The following is a 20,381-nucleotide window of genomic DNA, read 5'->3' as shown; positions in this document are numbered from 1 at the left end:
ACGCCTAAGAGCTCTTCACAAACGTTTTTCCAGTCATACTGTAGTGAGCCTGTCAATGGTTGCCCGTCCACTCTTAACCCAAAAATGTACGGAAACATCCTGCAGCGTAATCGTGCATTCCCCACATGGCAGGTAAAATGTGTGGGTCTCTGGTCTCCAGCGCTCAACTGGAGCAATAATCAGGTGCCAATCAAGCTGGATGAAACCAATCTGTGCAACTCTAAGAAAACCCGCCTCCTGAACATATGGAATAATGCGGTGATCAAATGGGATAGTATGTTATGCAGTCGCCTCCCTTCTCCGACAACTCAACACTATAGTGGAAGAACTATCTCATACTATATGTGAATGATGCGTGTTTTGTTAGTACAATTGTACAGGATTAAAAGGACCATGCTCCATTACCTAAAAAATTCAAATTATATTACATAATAGAATCGATAACATAAAAGATACATAAGAAAATACAATTACATAAAGTAAGTTTATTAAATAAATTCATTACATAAATTCAATATAAATACATAAAGAATATAAATACATGAAATATACAATTACATGAAAATTATAAATACATAAATAATACAAATACATGAAATATACAAGTAAAAAATAATAAAAATCCTAATGACTCGAAGATGACGAAGTATCCAATGTAAGGTGTGGACAAGTGCGTTTGTTATGTCCTTCTCTTTTACAAATTGTACATCGCATTTTTTGGCTTGCTTCTCTCTAATCCATTTCATCATGAATGCGCGTACTTTTTGGCCGATCTTGTTCTCTGAGTGAGTCTGCATTTGGACGAACTTCTGTAAATGATAATTCTGGCCAATAATCTGGGTGTTGAATTGGATGGAAGTAGCCTTCATAACAACGCTTGGAATTAGACAATTTGTAGCATTCATCAATAAGTGGTAGGCATGTCATATGCATGTAATTACAAACTGTAATTACATGAAAGCATGGAATCTTGAATGATTACCACTTATTGCAAGAACATGTCCCTTCTTTCAAGCTTAAAACTTGGGTGTGATGTCCTTTGTAGGGAGAAATCATACTTATGTCAGTTTGTACTTCGAAAGTTTGACATTCCCTGTCAATGGATGTCATCGTATGTGTCGATGCTCGTTTTTTCCACCTCTTCAGTTTCTTTAGGGCATATTCTGTATATATGTCCCCATGATCGTGTGCTTCACTAATTTCTTGTCTCTGACGTTCAAAATACAATATTGCGCGATAGAATGTTAGCCTAACCAAAGAAGTAATGGGTAACATTCTAGCACCTTTAAAAATGTCGTTCATGCATTCAGTTGCATTGCTGGTCATCCACCCATAGCGGTACCCATCGTCATGTGATTATGTCCATTTTTCTAAGTCAATGTCTGAAAAAAATTCAAGACATTCAGGGTGCAATTGTTTCAATTCTTTCATGCACCGAATGAACTTACGCCTTTGGTGTTGATTTCCGGCCTTAAACACTAAATTTTTTAGTTGCTTCGATTTGTATTTTGTATTGAAATTACTGATAACATGGCGAAGACAATATCGGTGGTACACTCTGGGTTCACTCCAACTAATTTCTTCATTATTAATTGCAGCAAGAATGCCCTTATGTTTGTCAGAAATCAAACAAATACCCTCTTTTTGTGTAACATATTCACTCAATGCCCACAAAAACTATGATCAACTGGACGAATTCTCACCTTCTACGATAGCAAAAACAAGGAAAAATATATGTCCGTTTGCATCAATAGATAAGGTTGATAATAATTTTCCCTTATACTTTCCGTATAGATGAGTTCCATCAATCTGGATTAATGGCCTACAATGGTTGAACCCTTCTCTTGCAGGACCAAAAGACTAAAAAAACTCGTCCAAACATAGTCGTACCTGGCACATTAGAGGGAAGGAAAAACTAGTCTGTTCGTGTTCCTGGATTGTAATGAACAACAACGCTCAACCAATACGGAAGCATCGAATATGATTTCTCCCAATCGCCAAACACAACAATTAATGCTTTTCTCTTGGCTTGCCACACCCGTCTATAATTGACATTATAGCCATATTGTCTTTTAATGGCTTCTTGAAGTAGGACTACAGGTACTCCAGGATCAGCTCTAACCAAATTCTGATATTTCGATACTCATGAAATTTGAATCCAGCTATGAATGATCCTGTGTTAACTCTGAAAATAAACATGAGTGTTCTCCTTGAAGATTTATGATTTCAAACATCCCATGAGTTTTACGCCGACATGCCCGTAGCCTCCAAGCACAATCGTCACTCCAAGATTTACATTTAACCTACCAGAGATCTTGATTTGATTCCACTACGATCCACTACGACAATTTCGTAGTGTTCTGTCACACAATATTTTTTTACAGCAAGCTGTTAATCTTCTTTAGTATTAAACAATATTTCCTTTTGTATTAAACTACAATTATCTACTCCTACATTCCTTTCTTCCAAAGTAGACCCTAGTTCACACGTTGAATTTGTCATTTCCCAATCTATTTGGTTGAACATTTCTGACGGTACCAACTCAAGATCATGTTCACCACTACCGTCGTTTCCAAATAATTCATTCACTTCAACGTCGATGTCACTATCTCCATCATTTCCAGGTTCAAGAATTACTAAATCTTCAGGACGCATCGACATATTTATTTGTTTTTTTCAACTGTTATAGTTGACAAAAAAATATGTTAATATGTCAACCCAACAAACTCTAATTTCTAAGTTTTCTAAGTTTAAATCAATCATACATAAACTATACATATAAGATTTCTAAGTTTAAATCAATCCAAACAAATAAAAAAAAAAATGTAAGATCAGCCAAAAAACATAGATAAACTAAATCATACATAAACTATACATAAACTAATCATACACAAACTATATATAACTAATCATATACACAAAACTTATATTAAATACAATCCATACACAAAACTTATACAACATTAAACTATACATAACTATTTATAATTACATACATTTAATACTATCATACATAAACTATACACTAAACTATCACTAAATCATACATAAACATACATAAACTCATGTTTAAATAACTTTAGCCCAAAAAACAATGCAAAAGATACATAATACCACAATATCAACCCAACTAGAGAAAGAAATATACCAACAAAAATCCGGCAGCCAAAATGTATGAAAATCGAAGCATACGGTCGCCTACAATGGAGGATTCCGGTTGAGGAATCAAATGAAGGACTAAAATCGAGCAATGCAAAATTTTGGAGATTCGATGAAAATAGAGGCCTCGGATGACGGAAAATCAACGAGATTTTGGAGGTAGAAGAGGGAATCGATAGGTCTCGGTGAGGGAAAAATGTTAAAGTGGCAGTGAGAGAAGAAGGGTTCGGGCGGAGCTTTTAAGGCGTGGTGGAATCGTGTACCGGTAAACACGATTCCTTCAGTCAAACTGCGATGACTTGCCACGCAGATGGGCGTGCCAGGTGGGCCAAAGTACTCGTTATCCGGTTACACGATTTTAGCGTGTAATCATTGTACCCGGTACACCGATTTAAACATCCATATTTTTGGAATACTTTCCCCAACCCTATTTTTTTCATTATATATTAAAAAAAAATCAAAATAAAATTTGGATTGATAATCATTGTATTACAAATTAATCTTTTTTTAAAAAAAAAAAAATTGTACAAACTATTTAGATGAAAATATAATATAATTTTTATATTTAATTTTATTATTATTATTATATTAAAAGAGGCTTAAATACATTCTATGAAATAGTATTTATATAGTACTTAACTCAAAACCCTCCATATTACAAAAGAAAAAAAAAAAGGAAAAAAACACTATAATAGTTTGGACCTTTTCCGACGACAAAAACCGTCGGGATTAGTCAGAAAGAGCGTCAGTCGAACTTTTGCTAATGGCCAACTAATCATCGAGGAGACCATGGGCAAAGCCTCGTTGGCGTAATCATCCCCGACAGTATAACATGCAATCGTGGCGAAAAATAATTACCTCGACGGACGGAGAATAGGACCTTTATCCGGATCCTAAATAAGACCGTCAGGATAGTTATTAAACCCCGACGGTCGTAATTTATAAAGACCGTCAGGAGAAAAAAACTTCGTTCGACAGTGCAAGGTCACCATCGTGATAATTAGATATATCCCGATCGTGACAAATCGGAGCCATCGTCGGGATAATTGGATATATCTCGACCGTGACAAATTGCAGCCACCGTTGAGAGATATTAAACTATCTTGATGGTAACCTTATACTATCAGAAAAAGTTTTTTTTTATTTTATCCCGACGGTCTTTATGAATTACGACCATCGGGCAAGCTGACTTATGCGGTCAGTGTATTTCATAGATTTTTTGACCCCGTATCATCGGGATTTTTTGTTTATTACCTTCGGGAGAAGATGAAAAACGTATTAAATATAGTTTTTCCTGACCCCTTGTATCGTCGAATTATATATTTAACCATCGAAATTAGTTTTTTTTAATTCTTTATTTAAATATTTTTTTTCAAATGTCATACTTGTTTGAATTTTACAAATATCATTCAAACTAATATAAAAATTATCAAAATCAAGTAAATGTAATACCAAAGTAAATATTATATAGAAAACATGCTTGAATTTCAAGTCTTAAATATACTATTCATCTCAAATTAACAAAAATACATCCACAATTTCTCAATAAAAAAAAAAATACAAGTTCATGATAGCATCAGGTCGTATCAGGAGATGCATCTACAACATTAATCCACAATTCCTAAATAAAAAATAACATTAACATCTACAACCTAAAACGTGTTTATCGGGAGATGCATCTGCAACATAAACCTCGAGGTACCTACAAAATACAAATTTAATTAAGTTTAATGCTCAAATACCATATATCAATCTCAAAATGAATATAGAATTTAAAACTCAACTAAGAACATTAATGAATTGAAACAAACCAACTCAAACTTGCATATATAAGAACATTAACAAATAAAACTCACTTTAACTTGAACCTAATATAAAACTTAAAACCCAACTTAAACCCAACGAACTTATAACTACAACCAACTCATAAGAATTGAAACAAACCAAGACATATACGTTTACTTATACAAACCAACTTACCTCCCCCAACTTAGTTTTTGAATCCCCCCTCCCCCCCCCCAACAAACCACTAATTGAAACAGCATACACAAACTAACTATACTTTCAATAACTATATGTTAATGTTGTTACCATAACTATAAGATAACAACATTNCCACTAATTGAAACAGCATACACAAACTAACTATACTTTCAATAACTATATGTTAATGTTGTTACCATAACTATAAGATAACAACATTTGCAAACTTATAGTCAAGTTTACAACGAAAGTTGAAGAGTTCATAATATTGTTATCTCTTTCTTGGGCATTGGTGTGCATCTCATCCACTCTTCCTTCATGATCATTAACCACTTATCAGAATTTTCACCATTCATGGCTTGATAAAAAAAGACCAGATCATCATCAATGTTTGAGTCACTTTCATGCTCAAGTGTATAAACTATATACTCATTTGAAATAGCTGGTCTTTTCTCTCTAGTAGACCTCCTTAATGCTCTTTCTTCTTGAGGTTGCATTTGTTCATTAACTTGAGCATTTTCCTCCTATTCTTGAACAATGGCATCCGTGATTGGATTTGGAGCATTCATCTGTTGTTCCATATCCATGCCCTGTGGCCGAGCTACAATAATAGGAATAACAACGTGAGATGGATCGCTTGTTGGATTTTGGTCCATCAATGACTCTCTTATCTCTACATCACGTGCACCCACACTTCCACTAACCCTGCCATTTTTAATGAAGCGAGTACTCCCAGGCTCTACAAGTCTTGTACTATGGTTACAACCATAGAATCTATACCTTTTTTACCTCCCTGGATATCCAATGAAATAACCACTAATGGTTTTGGAATCCAACTTCTTTTCATGTGGATTATATATCCTCACTTTAGTTTGGCAGCCCCACACGTGAAGATGTCTTAAATTAGGCTTCCTAAATGTCCACAACTCATAAGGTGTCTTAAGAATTGCTTTACTATGTACTCTATTCAATGTGTATGTGGTTGTCCTAGATGCATATATCCACAATGAAAAAGGTAATAGTACTATCACTCATCATACTCCTCACCATTTCCATCAATGTACGTTTATGCCTTTCTGCTACACCAATTTGATGTGGTGATTTGGGTATCATATATTGGGCAAAATTGCCCTTAGCTCAAGGAGTCTCTTAAATGGACTTGGAATTTGTCCAACTTCCGATGTCTTTCCATAATATTCACTACCTTTATCAAAACATATTAAATTAACCTTTCTATTTAACTGCCTCTCAACTTCCATAATAAATGTCTCAAGGACATCAATCGATTGAGTTCTTTCATACGACAAATAAAGATAATAGTACTTAGAGTAATCATCAATGAATGTGATGAAATACCTCTTATTGCTTCAATACTGTACATTGAAAGGACCACAAATATTTGTATGTATTAAATTGAGTAATCCACTACTTCTGGTGGCAGCCTATTTTGATATATGTTTGGTTTGCTTACTTTTAATGCAATTCCCACAAGTATGATTCCAATCGGTAAAATCCAGTTGAGATAAAACTTCGGTTTTTATTAGTCTCAAAATCCTCTATTTGGATATATGATCGAGTATTTTATGTCACAAGTCAGCAGAAGACTCATTTAATGCATTCCTTTTTATACCAACATCACATTCAATATTAAACAGGGGATTGACAAAAGTAAAATTTAGATTTAAGGTTAGCAAAGGGGTTGGAGTGGGGTGGAGAGGGATTCCCGTCCTCGTCCCCGATGGGGGAATTTACTCTCATCCCCGCCATTTGAAGGTGAGGATTCCTTGTTTCCCCTTTTGTTTCTCCATGTGGATTTTTGTTTTAAAAAAAAAATCCTAAAATTATCTTTGGTTTGGGCTTGGACACTTTAGTTGGGCTTATATCGAGCTAAACGAAAAACTAAGCTAAATGTAAAAAGTTAAAATACATAATATATATATTTAGTAAAATATATTAAAAATCCAATCGGGGTGGGGATACCCTCCCCATCTCCGCCCCATCCCCAGTTCGGGGACCCTAAAGAGGTTCTCAATTTGACCCCATCTCCGATCAAACCGAGGATTCCTTGCCCTAATCAGGGCGGGGGGTCCCCATGGGGAATTTTACTGATCCTATTTAGATTGAAATAATACAAAGTATCATACAATAAACCAGTACCACATAGGTTTGTTCCACAATATAATGAAAAATAATTATGTCCAATCTTAAGATCAAATCCTAGAACATCCAACCTAGAAATAAAAACAAGATTTCTAGAGTAATCAGGAATATATAGACACTTCTTTAGATCAAGGCAATAGCTTGTATTTAATACGATTCTATATGTTCTTATGCCTTCATCCTATTTCCCATAAATAGAAAGCTTTCACTTTCTCGCGTTCAATGGAGATTTAGGTAACCCTACATAACATTAGAAACATGAATAGTTGTACCAGTATCAAGCCACCAAGTATTATGAGGTATTTTAACCAAATTTGATTCAAAGTAGAGAGAAACAAAATATATACCTCTCTTTTCAAACCATTCCTTCCTCTTTTGGCAATCAGACTTCTTGTGCACGGGTTTGTTGCACCAAAAACATTTCAGAATCTTAGCAGCTTCTCCTTTCCCTTTACCAGTCTACACCTTAAATGGTTGTTTTCCCTTGTTCTTCCATTTCTTACTTGGAGCTTTGTCGCCACTAGAACCAACGTTTGGATTACCATTATAGGCAAAGTTGGTTTGGGAAAGTTTAACATTAAAATCTTCCCTTTGCCTTTCCTTCTCTTGCATAGCATGACCTTAATATCTGAAAGAGACCATTTTCCTTAAGTTGGTTGTAGGTTCTTTGAAATTATTTGAAATTATCACCCTTACATGATTTCAGCAAGAACTCAACCAACACTCTCCTACCAATATCCACATCCAAACTTTTAAGCGGGTTGTAGGTGTTCGCCATGTGAGTAACATGTTCTTCCATTGACTGAGCAATAGTGTACTCTCTATTAGATAAATCATTAATAATAGCAACAACAACAGACTTATCTGCAATGTCTGTCATAGTACACTCTTTAATTTTAGTTAAATTTTTCCTCACTTTTTAATTCTTGGGTTGGGAAAGCTTAACATTAGACGTTATGCTAAGTTTATGAAAGCTCATCAAAAGCCTATCATCTATATATATAGGCAACTCCCCACTACATGGATAACTACCCATGATAACTTATGTAACTACCTACATTTTAGGTAACTACCAACTCCCCATTATATAGATAATTACCCATGATAACTTAGGACCTTAGGTAACTACCCACATTATTGGGCAATTACCAACTCTATTTTTCAACTTCACATAACATCACTGATAAATGGCAGAAATTCCAGTTATTATAAGCTTTTTATTTAGAATTATGAGGGCTAACAGGTAAAAAACGCAGTGATAATACTTAGAATTATGAAAAATTGAGTTTTGTGTCGTTTAGCACCTAAATCCTTGCTGACCCAATATTATGTGTTATTTCGTGCCAAAGTGTCTATATTTGTAGCTATCACAAGAATCACATGCATGCGTTTGAAGCTAACAATCATAGACAAATGCATGTGTTGAAGGCAGTCTACCGCAAAGACGACGCGGACAACAATCTCATGTGTCTAATGCATGGAAGTTGCGATAAATACATGGGTCTAACGCATGGAGAAAGCGATGAACAAATAGAAAATGTGGCCACGGATTGACAACCATAATAGAAGATCGCAAGATGGGTAGAACGCGTTTGATAACTTCAGCTGAATTCAACTCGGACGCATACCTTGGGAGTATCAACAAGATAAGGCGATGTGACAATACCCATACCGCGACAAAAGCAACAATGAGCCATACCTTCATCATTACAACTGTCGGCGTCCAAACTCTATAAATAGCCCTTAAGACCTTCATTTTAAGACATCTGAGCTTCTGCCTCAAGGCAGAAGTTTGTGATCACAGATGAGAGCCTAAAAGAGATTTCCAGTGAGAATTTCTCATCTCCACAACCCATACCGAGTGACAATCGGAGCATTTGACGGAGATAGAGCTCGAGAGAGACATCTCCACCATTCAACCATGGCACCACCGGCAGCCTTGACCCAGATTCCTTTATCTCCATTCTAATCTCTATATTGTATTACATTTTAGCTTGAGATATTAAGATATTTTGTGATCAATGCAAATCTGAATTCCTTTATTACCGTTTTCATCATCATCTTCATTTCTATCATATTTTATCTTCAGCGTTTATTTATCAAAGTCAATCGCATGCTTAATCGTGTAGTCTAAAGATAGGATGCATGAAGCAACCCACCGAGAGGTATGCGTTGTACGAGTATAGTGAGTTAATCCTCTTTGCTTGTTGAAAGGCTGTAGCAACGCTTGTCTATGGGATGTTGTATTGCTTGTCTATAAGTTAAATAACCGCGTCTAACTACCTGAGAAGGTAAGAGATGGAACACACTAAGTAAGATTCACATTGTTCATAGAGATAGGCACAATCTTATGCTCAACGCAACCATGCACTATAGAGATATAGTCATGCAGCTGACCACCGAGAGGTGTGATGCATTAGTGCAACGAGCTGGGATTACTTGGGCAATTTAAGATAGTAAATATCACTATGCGTTATTGGTTGTTGTGTTTCTACCTATTCTCATTGTAAACCTCCCAGTGCTCAATCTGTTTAGCTAGGAGTAGGAGTAGTGTATAAATCATTTAAACTTTCTTCGCTTTATTATTTTATTCCTCGCCTCAAACGCATCACTTCACAAATATTATTGAGTGACAAGTCCCCGTGTTCGACCTCGGATTACCCGAGAAACTTGCGTTTGTGTTATACTTGGCGCAAGCGTAAGAAAACTTGTGATAGGAACGAGTGGTCATTGCATGCTAAGATTAACACATCATCATTCTGACGCATGACCTCAGACGCATGGGAGCAAACACATCCATCTTTAATAATTAAAATAAAACAAAACACATTCCTAAAAAACCCAACAAGTTTTTGGCGCCGTTGCCGGGGACTTGGCAACTAATGTTTTGTGAAGTTTTTGTGTTTTCGCAGGCACTCTTTCAATCTTAGGTGTATTGCAGATTGTGCGACCAAGCTGCAAACAATATTTGAAGTATAGGCGATGCGTCGAAAGTCAAATATTGACCCCGAGATAGAAAGACTATCTGTCGCATGAGCTGGAAGCAGTCTTAGATGNATATTGACCCCGAGATAGAAAGACTATCTGTCGCATGAGCTGGAAGCAGTCTTAGATGCATGTCAACCATCATGTGTCCAACAATTGCTGGAAGCTCCAATGGTCAGGGCGAGCCCCCTTGACCCAAGCAGTTGAGAACCATCTCCTGCATGGGAGACTCCTTGCGGTGACAACACTCCAATTTCTCTAGGGACGTCTTCTACTCTATCTTTTACATTGCTTTCTTAGTTTATTTTATTATATTTATTTATTTATTGTTATTTTGGATATGCAGCTGCTTCCTTGGTTGTGGTGCATTTGCTCCTTGTAGGTGCGATAATAACTCTCCTCAGTGCGCAGTTATAATGGAAGAATCTTCCACATCCTTCAAACGCATGGCTTCAATCGCATGAACTCCAACGCATTGTTGCATGCGTTATTCTACTTAAGGTTCTTTTCTTGTTATCTTTTATCCATTAGCCTTTTAGAATTCTCCTTATCTGACTGCGGTTCTTTGCGGTGCGTCTATAATGGTACAAATAATTCACCGCGTCCTCTAACTAGTATCGCAAGGCACCCCATACTTTTAATAGTTTCTTCAAATTGTGAAAGTCTATGGTTATATTGTGTGCAAACCCTTGCTCAAACATTTGTTATCATATTCCTATTAAGTTTGTTTTCAGCTTGCAGTGAGAACGCTGCCACCCTCTAAGTTTGGGGGGGTGGCAACGGTCTCGGAGAATTGCGTTCATCACATTTCAGTTATTTCCTTAAAAAAAGAGAGAGAGAGAACTTTTGAAAATAACATCTCCACTGTAAATGCAATGGGGAAACCCACGTTGATAAGAGTTCAGTTGTGAAACACATTTACCCGTAGTTGGATGTCCGCACGACACCCGTAGGGGAAGGCCAAAACGAAGGTAAATCGCCAGGATCGACGCATCAGCGCAACTCCTCTGTCTAGCGCAAGCAAAATTAAGCAAGACATGAGTTTGAGTTGAATATGGAATGCCACTGAAGTTGGATGCTCGCATGACACACGTGGGGGTAAGCCAAAACGATGAGCGTAACCAGGTTCAACGCCGCATTCAAATAAGTAAATGCATAAGCTTGAATTGTTTTGAACGAATGCATTCTCATGAGCTGAACGCAAAATTGCGGAGAATGAATAAAAAGTTTTTGAGCAAGGGCTTTTCAAATTTCAACTTAGAAAAGATCTCTTTGAAGAAGCAGCCAAAAGTAGATGAGAGCATTATAGTCATGGTTTGAGGTACGAGTTAATTATATTCTGAAAAGCTAGTCATCGCAAAGGAACGCTGGAAGGTGAGTTAAGAATTTCTTGAGTGTAACGCATGCTTGAGGACAAGCATGATTCTAAGTTTTGGAGGGGTGATAACTGACAGAAATTCCAGTTATTATAAGCCTTTTATTTAGAATTATGAGGGCTAACAGATAGAAAACGCAATGATAATACTTAGAATTTGTGAAAAGTTGAGTTTTGCATCGATTATCACCTAAATCCTCACTGACCCAATATTATGCGTTATTCCGTTCCAAAGTGTCTATATTTTTAGCTATCGTAGGAATCACACGCATGCGTTTGAAGCTAACAATCACAGATAAATGCATGCGTTGAAGCCAATCTACCACAAAGACGACGCAGACGATAATCACATGTGTCTAACGCATGGAAGTTGCGGCAAATACATGTGTCTAACGCATGGAGAAAGCGGTGAACAAATAGAGAATGCGACCACGGATTGACAACCATAATAGAAGATCGCAAGATGGGTAGAACGCGTTGATAACTTTAGCTGAATTCAGCTCAGACGCATACCTTGGAAGTATCAACAAGATAAGGCAATGTGACAATGCCCATACTGCGACAAAAGTAGCAGTGAGCCATACCTTCATCATTATAGCTGTCGGCGTCCAAACTCTATAAATAGCCCTTGAGACCTTCATTTTAAGACATCCAAGCTTCTGCCTCGAGGCAGAAGTTTGTGATCACAGATAAGAGCCTGAAAGAGATTTCCAGTGAGAATTCTTCATCTCTACAACCCATACCGAGTGACGATCGGAGCATTCGCTGAAGATAGAGTTCGAGAGAGACATCTCCACCATTCAACCATGGCACCACCGGCAGCCTTGACGCAAATTCCTTCATCTCCCTTTTAATCTCTGTATTGTATTACATTTTAGCTTGAGATATTAAGATATTTTGTGATCAATGCAAATCTTAATTCCTTCATTACCGTCTTCGTCATCATCTTCATTTCTATCATATTTTATCTTCAGCATTTATTTATCAAAGTCAATCGCACGCTTAATCATGTAGCCTAGAGATAGGACGCATAAAGCAACCCACCGAGAGGTGTGCGTTGTGCGAGTATAGTGAGTTAATCCTCTTTGCTTGGTGAAAGGCTGTAGCAACGCTTGTCTATGGGATGTTGCATTGCTTGTCTATAAGTTAAATAGCCGTGTCTAACTGCCTGAGAAAGTAAGAGATGAAACACACTAAGCAAGGTTCGCATTGTTCCTAGAGATAGGCACAATCTTATGCTCAACGCAATCATGCACTATAGAGATATAGTCATGCGGCTGACCACCGAGAGGTGTGATGCATTAGTGCAACGAGTTGGGATTACTCGGGCAATTTAAGATAGTAAACATCACTATGCGTTATTGGTTGTTGTGTTTCTACCTATTCTCATTGTAAACCTCCTAGTGCTCAATCTGTTTAGCTAGGAGTAGGAGTAGTGTATAAGTCATTTAAACTTTCTTCGCTTTATTTTTTTATTCCTCGCCTCAAATGCATCACTTCACAAATATTATTGAGTGACAAGTCCCCGTGTTCGACCTTGGATTACCCGAGAAACTTGCGTTTGTGTTATACTTGGCGTAAGCGTAAGAAAACTTGTGATAGGAATGAGTGGTCATTGCATGCTAAGATTAACGCATCATCATTCCAACGCATGACCTCAGACGCATAGGAGCAAACGCATCAGTTATGTCTAACGCATGATTTCATGTTCAAACCCATCCGTCCTTAATAATTAAAATAAAACAAAACGCATTCCTAAAATAACCCAACAATCACCTAAACTTACAAATCCACGGTAAGGGACGGAGAGATTTACACCGATTTACACCTGATAATTGTCTCTTCATACTGCATTAATCATCACCGTGTGTACAACAATAACAATCATCAATTACTTAAATTATATGAGTCAATACTATAAATCAAAATTTCTAACCGAAATAAGCTTGATTTTTCAAAAAAAGAAAAAAGAAAAAAGAAATGGTTATCAAACGGGGCCTAAACGATCAATTTAAACTAACTAAATTATAAATACGGATTAAATACAATAAAATATTTCATTTATAAATTTACTTTATTCTCATACTTCTTAAACCAACACTTCAAGCACAGTTTTTGAGATCCAGGCTACTTAAACCTGGACCTTACCCTTTCGAGGCTTAAGATTCCATGAGATTCCAAAATTTTGAATATTATTCTCATTTTTTTTAAAAACCATATTATTCTCATTTAATAGAAGACACTGATCTAAACCAAAACGTATAACTCAATTCACGTGAATTTGTATTCTCACCCCTACTACTACTAATAATAATAATAATAAATAAAATAAATAAAAGAAAAAAGAAAAAAGAAAAAAAGAAAAAACCCTAACCAAAACCCTGTCAGCCCACACGTCTAACCCTGTTTAAGAGAAAAACCATCTCTGATGACATCCGCTTCGATCTTCCGCCGTAGGCCTCCCATTGTTTCTCCACCGCTCTCCGTTTCAAGTTTCCAGTTCTCGCCGGTCGGACTAAACCCCCGCCATTCTCCTAAACGTTAATTTTAGGGTTTCTGGCGTCTACCTGAAACATATTTTCTTCGTTACCTCAAGCGCGTAGGATCGAGACTGGCACAATCGACATAGTACTTTCAAACTCCACCTCGGTGCTCAAACTAGGTATTGACGCGTTATGATATGGAAATTTATAGTTTGTTGTTTCTTTCCTACTCGCATGAAGAAAATCATCGTGGCTAATCAGTTTTTTGCTTGATTAGACTTGTTTAGTGTGTTCTCTCTCTTTTTGCACTGTTAAAAGGAATGGCGTGGAAATCTTCACGTACTTCGTAGTTTTTTCGATTCGTGAAAATAGTTCGAGTGTTGGTGAAACTTGGTTGTGCCTCTATTGAAGCAATCCATGGCTTTGGACGTGTTATTCATTTACCTAAATACGTGCAGTTCTTGAAGACGTTGTGACCTAGCTCAATGGAGAAGGAACTAGGAAATGCGGTTGCTGAAAGGATTCTTCCTCCGACTGAACAGGTGCTGTATATGTACTACTATGTATTTTCAGTAGGTTGTATACATTTGGCAATGCGCTTCTTATGCAACCTTAGATATATAGAACTTCACGAGGTATTAAACTAGGTTGGAATGTTAACTCTAAGTTGCTGAATAACAATTGCATTTATCATTCTGAAACCTGTCTGTCATTCAAATATTTTTGTGCAGGAGGTATCAAATGAGATAGATGTGAAAGTTCAAAAATATCTACGGGGAGAAGGTGCTAATCTAGAGGTATGGATATGGCCTATGGTCTTGCATCTACGTTCTTCTATTTCCATTTTGTTTTTCCCCTCGTGTTTGATGCTAAATGTTCCTTTCCAGGTTCTGAAAGATAAGAAGTTGAAGGGTCAACTTTCTGTTATAGAAGATTTATATGGGAAATCTGCTAAAGCTGCCGCAAAGGTTGAGAAGGTAAATTCTTATTCTCCAAGTCCTTTAAATTGCATGTCTGCTTACTAAGCTTCTAGTAGTTTCTTGTAAACGTGCACTAGAGTCAAAGAAAGGAACACAAATGTAGGTAAATCTGTGTTGAGCTGAAAGATTTTATTTAATGATACAAGTTCAAGTAGACTTTGCTTTTCCCTCTTTTAATTTGAATTTTTGGCATTGTACATATATTTTTTCCCTTGATTTTAATTTTTAATTTTATTTTCAGTGGCTTATGCCAAGTGAGGGAGGCTATTTGGAGGCTGAAGGATTGGAGAAGACATGGAGAATCAAACAGGAAACAATTTCTCACGAAGTAGATATCTTAAGTAAAAGGAATCAACATGATATTATTTTACCAGGTTGCTCTTATAGCTACTATGCACTTTTTTAATACTTCAAGATACCATTTCCCTTGAAATCATTGTTATGAAATTTTTATATCTGTTCCTTTTGTTTGCTTGTGTTTCTTCTTCTCATTGTTGGCCGTTGACTTCTCTTGATTAGTCGACATGCTTATGCTCTGTAACATAGTAAATTTCGGCTTAGGTTCTGTTGTAAGCAATGTGGTTCTGATTATATGTAGAAATTCTTTCAATTTTCTGGACTTGGTGAGATTTTTAACTACATCGAGATGTACCTTTGCTTGAGATTTATGTAACAGGACTTCTTTGCCTTCGGCTCATCTTTCTTTTTGTATTCCCTTTCTAAGGACATGCCTTTTCTCATCCACAAAAAAAAAAATCAATATTTTCTTATACATTTAGTCATCTTATGTGCTTAAAATGGCCCCAAAATACACATCTTGTCATTTTTGTACTCCCTTAGTTTGTGCTTGCCTTTCCTCTCTCTTTTCTGAATTCATTTTGTCTATACAATTAGTTTCTTCTATATATATATATAAATTCATTCTAGGGTGAAGTTTTGTTCATATTTTGTCTTAAATTTCAGCATTAATTTTTATTATCTAATTTATATGTGCAGCTCTTGGACCATATTCTCTTGACTATACTTCAAACGGTAGATATATGGCCATTGCTGGACGTAAGGGTCACCTGGCCCTTGTGGACATGAAGGACCTCAATTTAATTAAAGAGTTTCAGGTATTTGATGATAATCCCCGTAAGATCGTGATCAACATAATTTGGTCTGTGTATATATATACGTTATGTGTGTGTGTATATATATATATATGTATGTATGTATATATGTATGCATGTATAAAAAGAGACTTTCCTCAATGCTATTATGCTAGAATAAGAAGTGAATGGAAAATTTCTTTAGACTGATATGGTATACTAACATGGAATATGGCATATAAGATGCAATACATGTACAGGAGGAGCATTGGGTATTCTTCAAAGGGAGGCCAAAAGGATTTTTAATTGGCAAAATAAAATAACATGGAATGACTGTATATCACGGTGGAACAGTTTTATATAATCTTCATGGCAATCCTTGTCCTTTTGTAATTTCATTCAATCAACAAAATCTTTTCCGATGTTTCTCATAAAAAAAAAACTCTTAAATTTTTAGTTTTTGTGTTCATCACATATCAGATTTTCTCCAAGAAGTCGTTATTTACAGTGTACTTCAATGCTGGTTTGCACCAATTATAGTTATTCTAGAAGATGCATTAGGTTGAGTTTATAGTCATTGCTCACAGTTTACTGTTTTCAGGTTAAGGAGACTGTTCGTGATGTGGTCTTCTTGCACAATGAGCTGTTCTTTGCTGCTGCACAGAAAAAGTATGATTTCCCCTCTCTCATCTCTCTTGATTGTTGATTGTCGGTTCATGTGTCAATTTGTTAGATGTTTACTTTAATTGATTTTGTAGACAATAATTAACTCCTTATGTGTACACTATTGCATGCCTAAATGGAGGCATTTCATTTATCACGAGAATTTTAGGATTCTGGATTTACTTAACAAGATTGCCCCCAAACTTTCCCAAAGGGAAAAAGAAAAGAAATTCCATAGATTAGGCCTCTAAATCAAATCTTCATGCTTATAATACAAAAGGGGTACCTTGCATTGCTTAGATTGTGCAATTTCACACTATGCACAGCTGAAATGTTTTTTATCTAAAATATTATTAATAATAATATAATTGAAAATTTTGAAATTTAATAGGTATCCGTATATTTATAATCGGGTGGGCACAGAGCTTCATTGCCTCAAGGTTGGTATATCCTACTATTTGAGTAATCTTCTTTACTGTTATATTTCCCCTATTTTTCATTCTGGCAGCTGTTCATAGTTTTCCTTCATTTGAGTATAGTTTATATTGAATGTCATCTTGATGCTATTTGCTTAAGCTTCAATAAATTGACAGCAAGTTCTTAAATTGCGAATGAATCTGAGTTCATGTCGTTTTTGAGTTTCATATTTAGATTTTATTTGTTTCATTCGAGCTTCTGTTAAATGATAGCGTGTTCAAAGTTCCAGATCAATGTGCATAGGGACCATATGCCTGACCTTTGATGATTAGTAGAATCTTCTTTGAACTCATTTAGTGTATTATGATGATATTAGAAGTGTTTCAATTCTTCAAGCGTAAATGTTCATACAGTTGGTGTTCGCATTTTGTTCGTTCTCTGAAGTACCTATTATTGTGCATAAATTGAACTGACCAAATTCTAAAAACGTATACTAGGAGCACGGATCAGTCTTGAGGCTTCAATTTCTGAAAAATCACTTCCTTTTGGCATCCATAAACAAATTTGGACAGCTCCACTATCAAGATGTAACAACTGGTAGCATGGTTGGTTCCTTCCGCACTGGGTTAGGCCGTACCGATGTGATGCAGGTAAACCCATTCAATGGGGTTATAGCAACTGGTCATTCAGGTGGTTCAGTTGCTATGTGGAAGCCTACGAGCTCTGCTCCTCTTGTAAAGATGCTTTGTCATCAAGGGCCTGTGTCAGCGCTAGCATTCCACCCGAATGGCTATCTCATGGCTACATCTGGTTCCGAGAGGAAAATTAAGCTCTGGGACTTGAGGAAGTTTGAGGTGCTTCAGACTCTGCCTGGGCATGCTAAGACCTTAGATTTCAGTCAGAAAGGGCTACTTGCTTATGGAACTGGGTCATTTGTACAGATACTAGGTGATTTATCTGGAACTCAGAATTACACTAGGTATATGGCTCACTCAATGGTGAAAGGTTACCAAATAGGAAAGATTTTGTTTCGACCTTATGAAGATGTTTTAGGCATAGGTCATTCGATGGGTTGGTCGAGTATCCTCATTCCAGGATCTGGTGAACCCAACTTTGATACTTGGGTGGCAAACCCATTTGAGACATCGAAACAGCGGAGAGAAAAGGAGGTTCGGTCTCTTCTCGATAAGCTTCCTCCTGAGACAATTTCACTCAATCCCTCGAAAATTGGTACCGTCATGGCAGTGAAGAAGAAGGAGAAGAAGACGAAGATGGAAAGAGATGCTGAAGAGGAGGCTGCAATTGATGCTGCAAAGGGCATCACCATGAAGAAGAAAACAAAGGGAAGGAATAAGCCAACCAAGAGAGAGAAGAAGAAACATGAAATTATTGAGAAGGCCAAGAGGCCTTTCCTTCATGAACAGATAAAGGAAGAAGAATTGTCTCGAAAGAGATCGAGGTTGAGCGAGGAAGTCGAACTTCCCAAGTCTTTGCAGAGGTTTGCTCGTAAGAAAACTGTGACATGATCGTATTTTTTAGTCACGTTGCATCATTCATAGTGTTGTAGTCTTTAGATTATTCGGTGTTCTTTATAAATTTTGTTTAATATTGTTTGCTTTCACTGAGAAAGGAAAGAAAAATGTGGCCAAGAAGGATCTGATTTCCTACTTCCAACATACTGTAGGTATGTACTTAGTAGTGTTTGCTTGCTTGAAACACAAAGACATACATGCACATTAATATAATGGTGCATTTAGGGTTGGATATTTTAATTTCAATTGAGTTAGATAATATATTTCCCCTCAAATTGGAGGGTATATAGTGTACATGGTTTCTTTCCTTTCAGTTTTTTATAATCCAATTTGGAAATTCACTCTTTTTGATAATCTTTCATTTCTCACTGGTTAGAAAGGAAATTTGATTGTTCTAGGCTTCTACTTTTTGTAAATAATAGATGAAAACTTATTAACTTTGTGCACTTTCAGAATTTAATTTCTTTATTTTATCTTTACTTTTTGTTCCAAAAATTCAAGTCAAAATTTGAAAATTAAAAATCAAACTTTGATGGTAACTATTTGGTTTTTGAAAATTAAATCTATGGATATTATTTCCACTTTTGAATTTCATGTTTTGTTGTCTACTCATTAATATTTTAAAGAACCAAGTCAAAGTTAAAAAAATTGAAAAAATAAGTTTAAAAGACTTAGTTTTTGTTTTGGAAAATTTTAGAATTATCAAGGATAGACTTTTAAGAAAGATGCAAGTAATTGTAGAAAAAATATTTTAATTTCTAAAAATAAAAAATAATTTTAAGTTGGACAAAGAGATTATTAAAAGTACAGTTGGACCTTCATAATATCTATCTATAATATATATAAATTGGGGAGGATGGGAGAATCTTTTCTTTCCCTTTTTATTATATTTTTTGTATAATTACTGTTGTACCCTTACATTACCATGTAATAACTGTCTTTTTCTTTTTCTTTTTTTTTTTTTTAAAAAACAAACCAATAAAACAAGGTTACTGCCTTATTTAAATTATTAAATAGTCAATCCCTCCTACGATCCCACCTCCTAGCAATATTCAACCCCTCTAACTTCCTCACAGTAACTACCTTAATAAAAACAGCACTTTATTCATTTTCTTTCTCACTCATTAAAAAAAAAAAAAAAAACTAAAATGACTGTTTATTTTATTTTAATAATTTCATCACTCTTTTTTCAAGAAAAAGAATCCATAGAACTTGAGATAAATATTCATCCCAATTCATACCTAAAAAATTCAAAACTTAATGCCGACCTTATTCAATCAACCCCCTTCCTCCTCCCCTCCCCACAATAATATATTATATATATTTACGTTATAAGCCTCAATTTGGGAATTAATCATCAATAATTAAAAAAATTCCGCCTTTTTACTTAATTACCACAGCAAAAAAAAAAAAAAATAAAAAAAAAAAAATAAGAGAAGAGAAAATACATGGTGATAACTAAACAAAGTACATTCATTGGGTGTGATTTCCCTATAAAAGTAAAAAAATTTATTGGTCAATACACAAAAAGAAAAAAGGATTCAAAATGTCGA

At 35.8% G+C, this 20,381-nt stretch overlaps 1 protein-coding gene across 1 annotated transcript; it reads left to right on the top strand.

The window, feature by feature from the left end:
- The first annotated feature begins 14,029 nt into the window (after positions 1-14,029).
- Positions 14,030-19,122, top strand: LOC120076774 (probable U3 small nucleolar RNA-associated protein 7). Its single transcript, XM_039030679.1, has 9 exons — positions 14,030-14,324; positions 14,604-14,687; positions 14,877-14,942; positions 15,033-15,122; positions 15,367-15,499; positions 16,122-16,240; positions 16,818-16,885; positions 17,271-17,319; positions 17,794-19,122. Exons 2-9 carry the CDS (start codon positions 14,631-14,633, stop codon positions 18,820-18,822), a joined length of 1,611 nt encoding a protein of 536 aa, XP_038886607.1. The 5' UTR covers positions 14,030-14,324; positions 14,604-14,630; the 3' UTR covers positions 18,823-19,122.
- The last annotated feature ends 1,259 nt before the right edge of the window (positions 19,123-20,381 follow it).

The sequence above is a fragment of the Benincasa hispida genome, chromosome 4 (assembly GCF_009727055.1).
Source record: "Benincasa hispida cultivar B227 chromosome 4, ASM972705v1, whole genome shotgun sequence".
NCBI lineage: Eukaryota > Viridiplantae > Streptophyta > Magnoliopsida > Cucurbitales > Cucurbitaceae > Benincasa > Benincasa hispida.
Note: the sequence above shows the minus strand (reverse complement) of the source record. Positions and strands in the feature narration are given on the sequence as shown.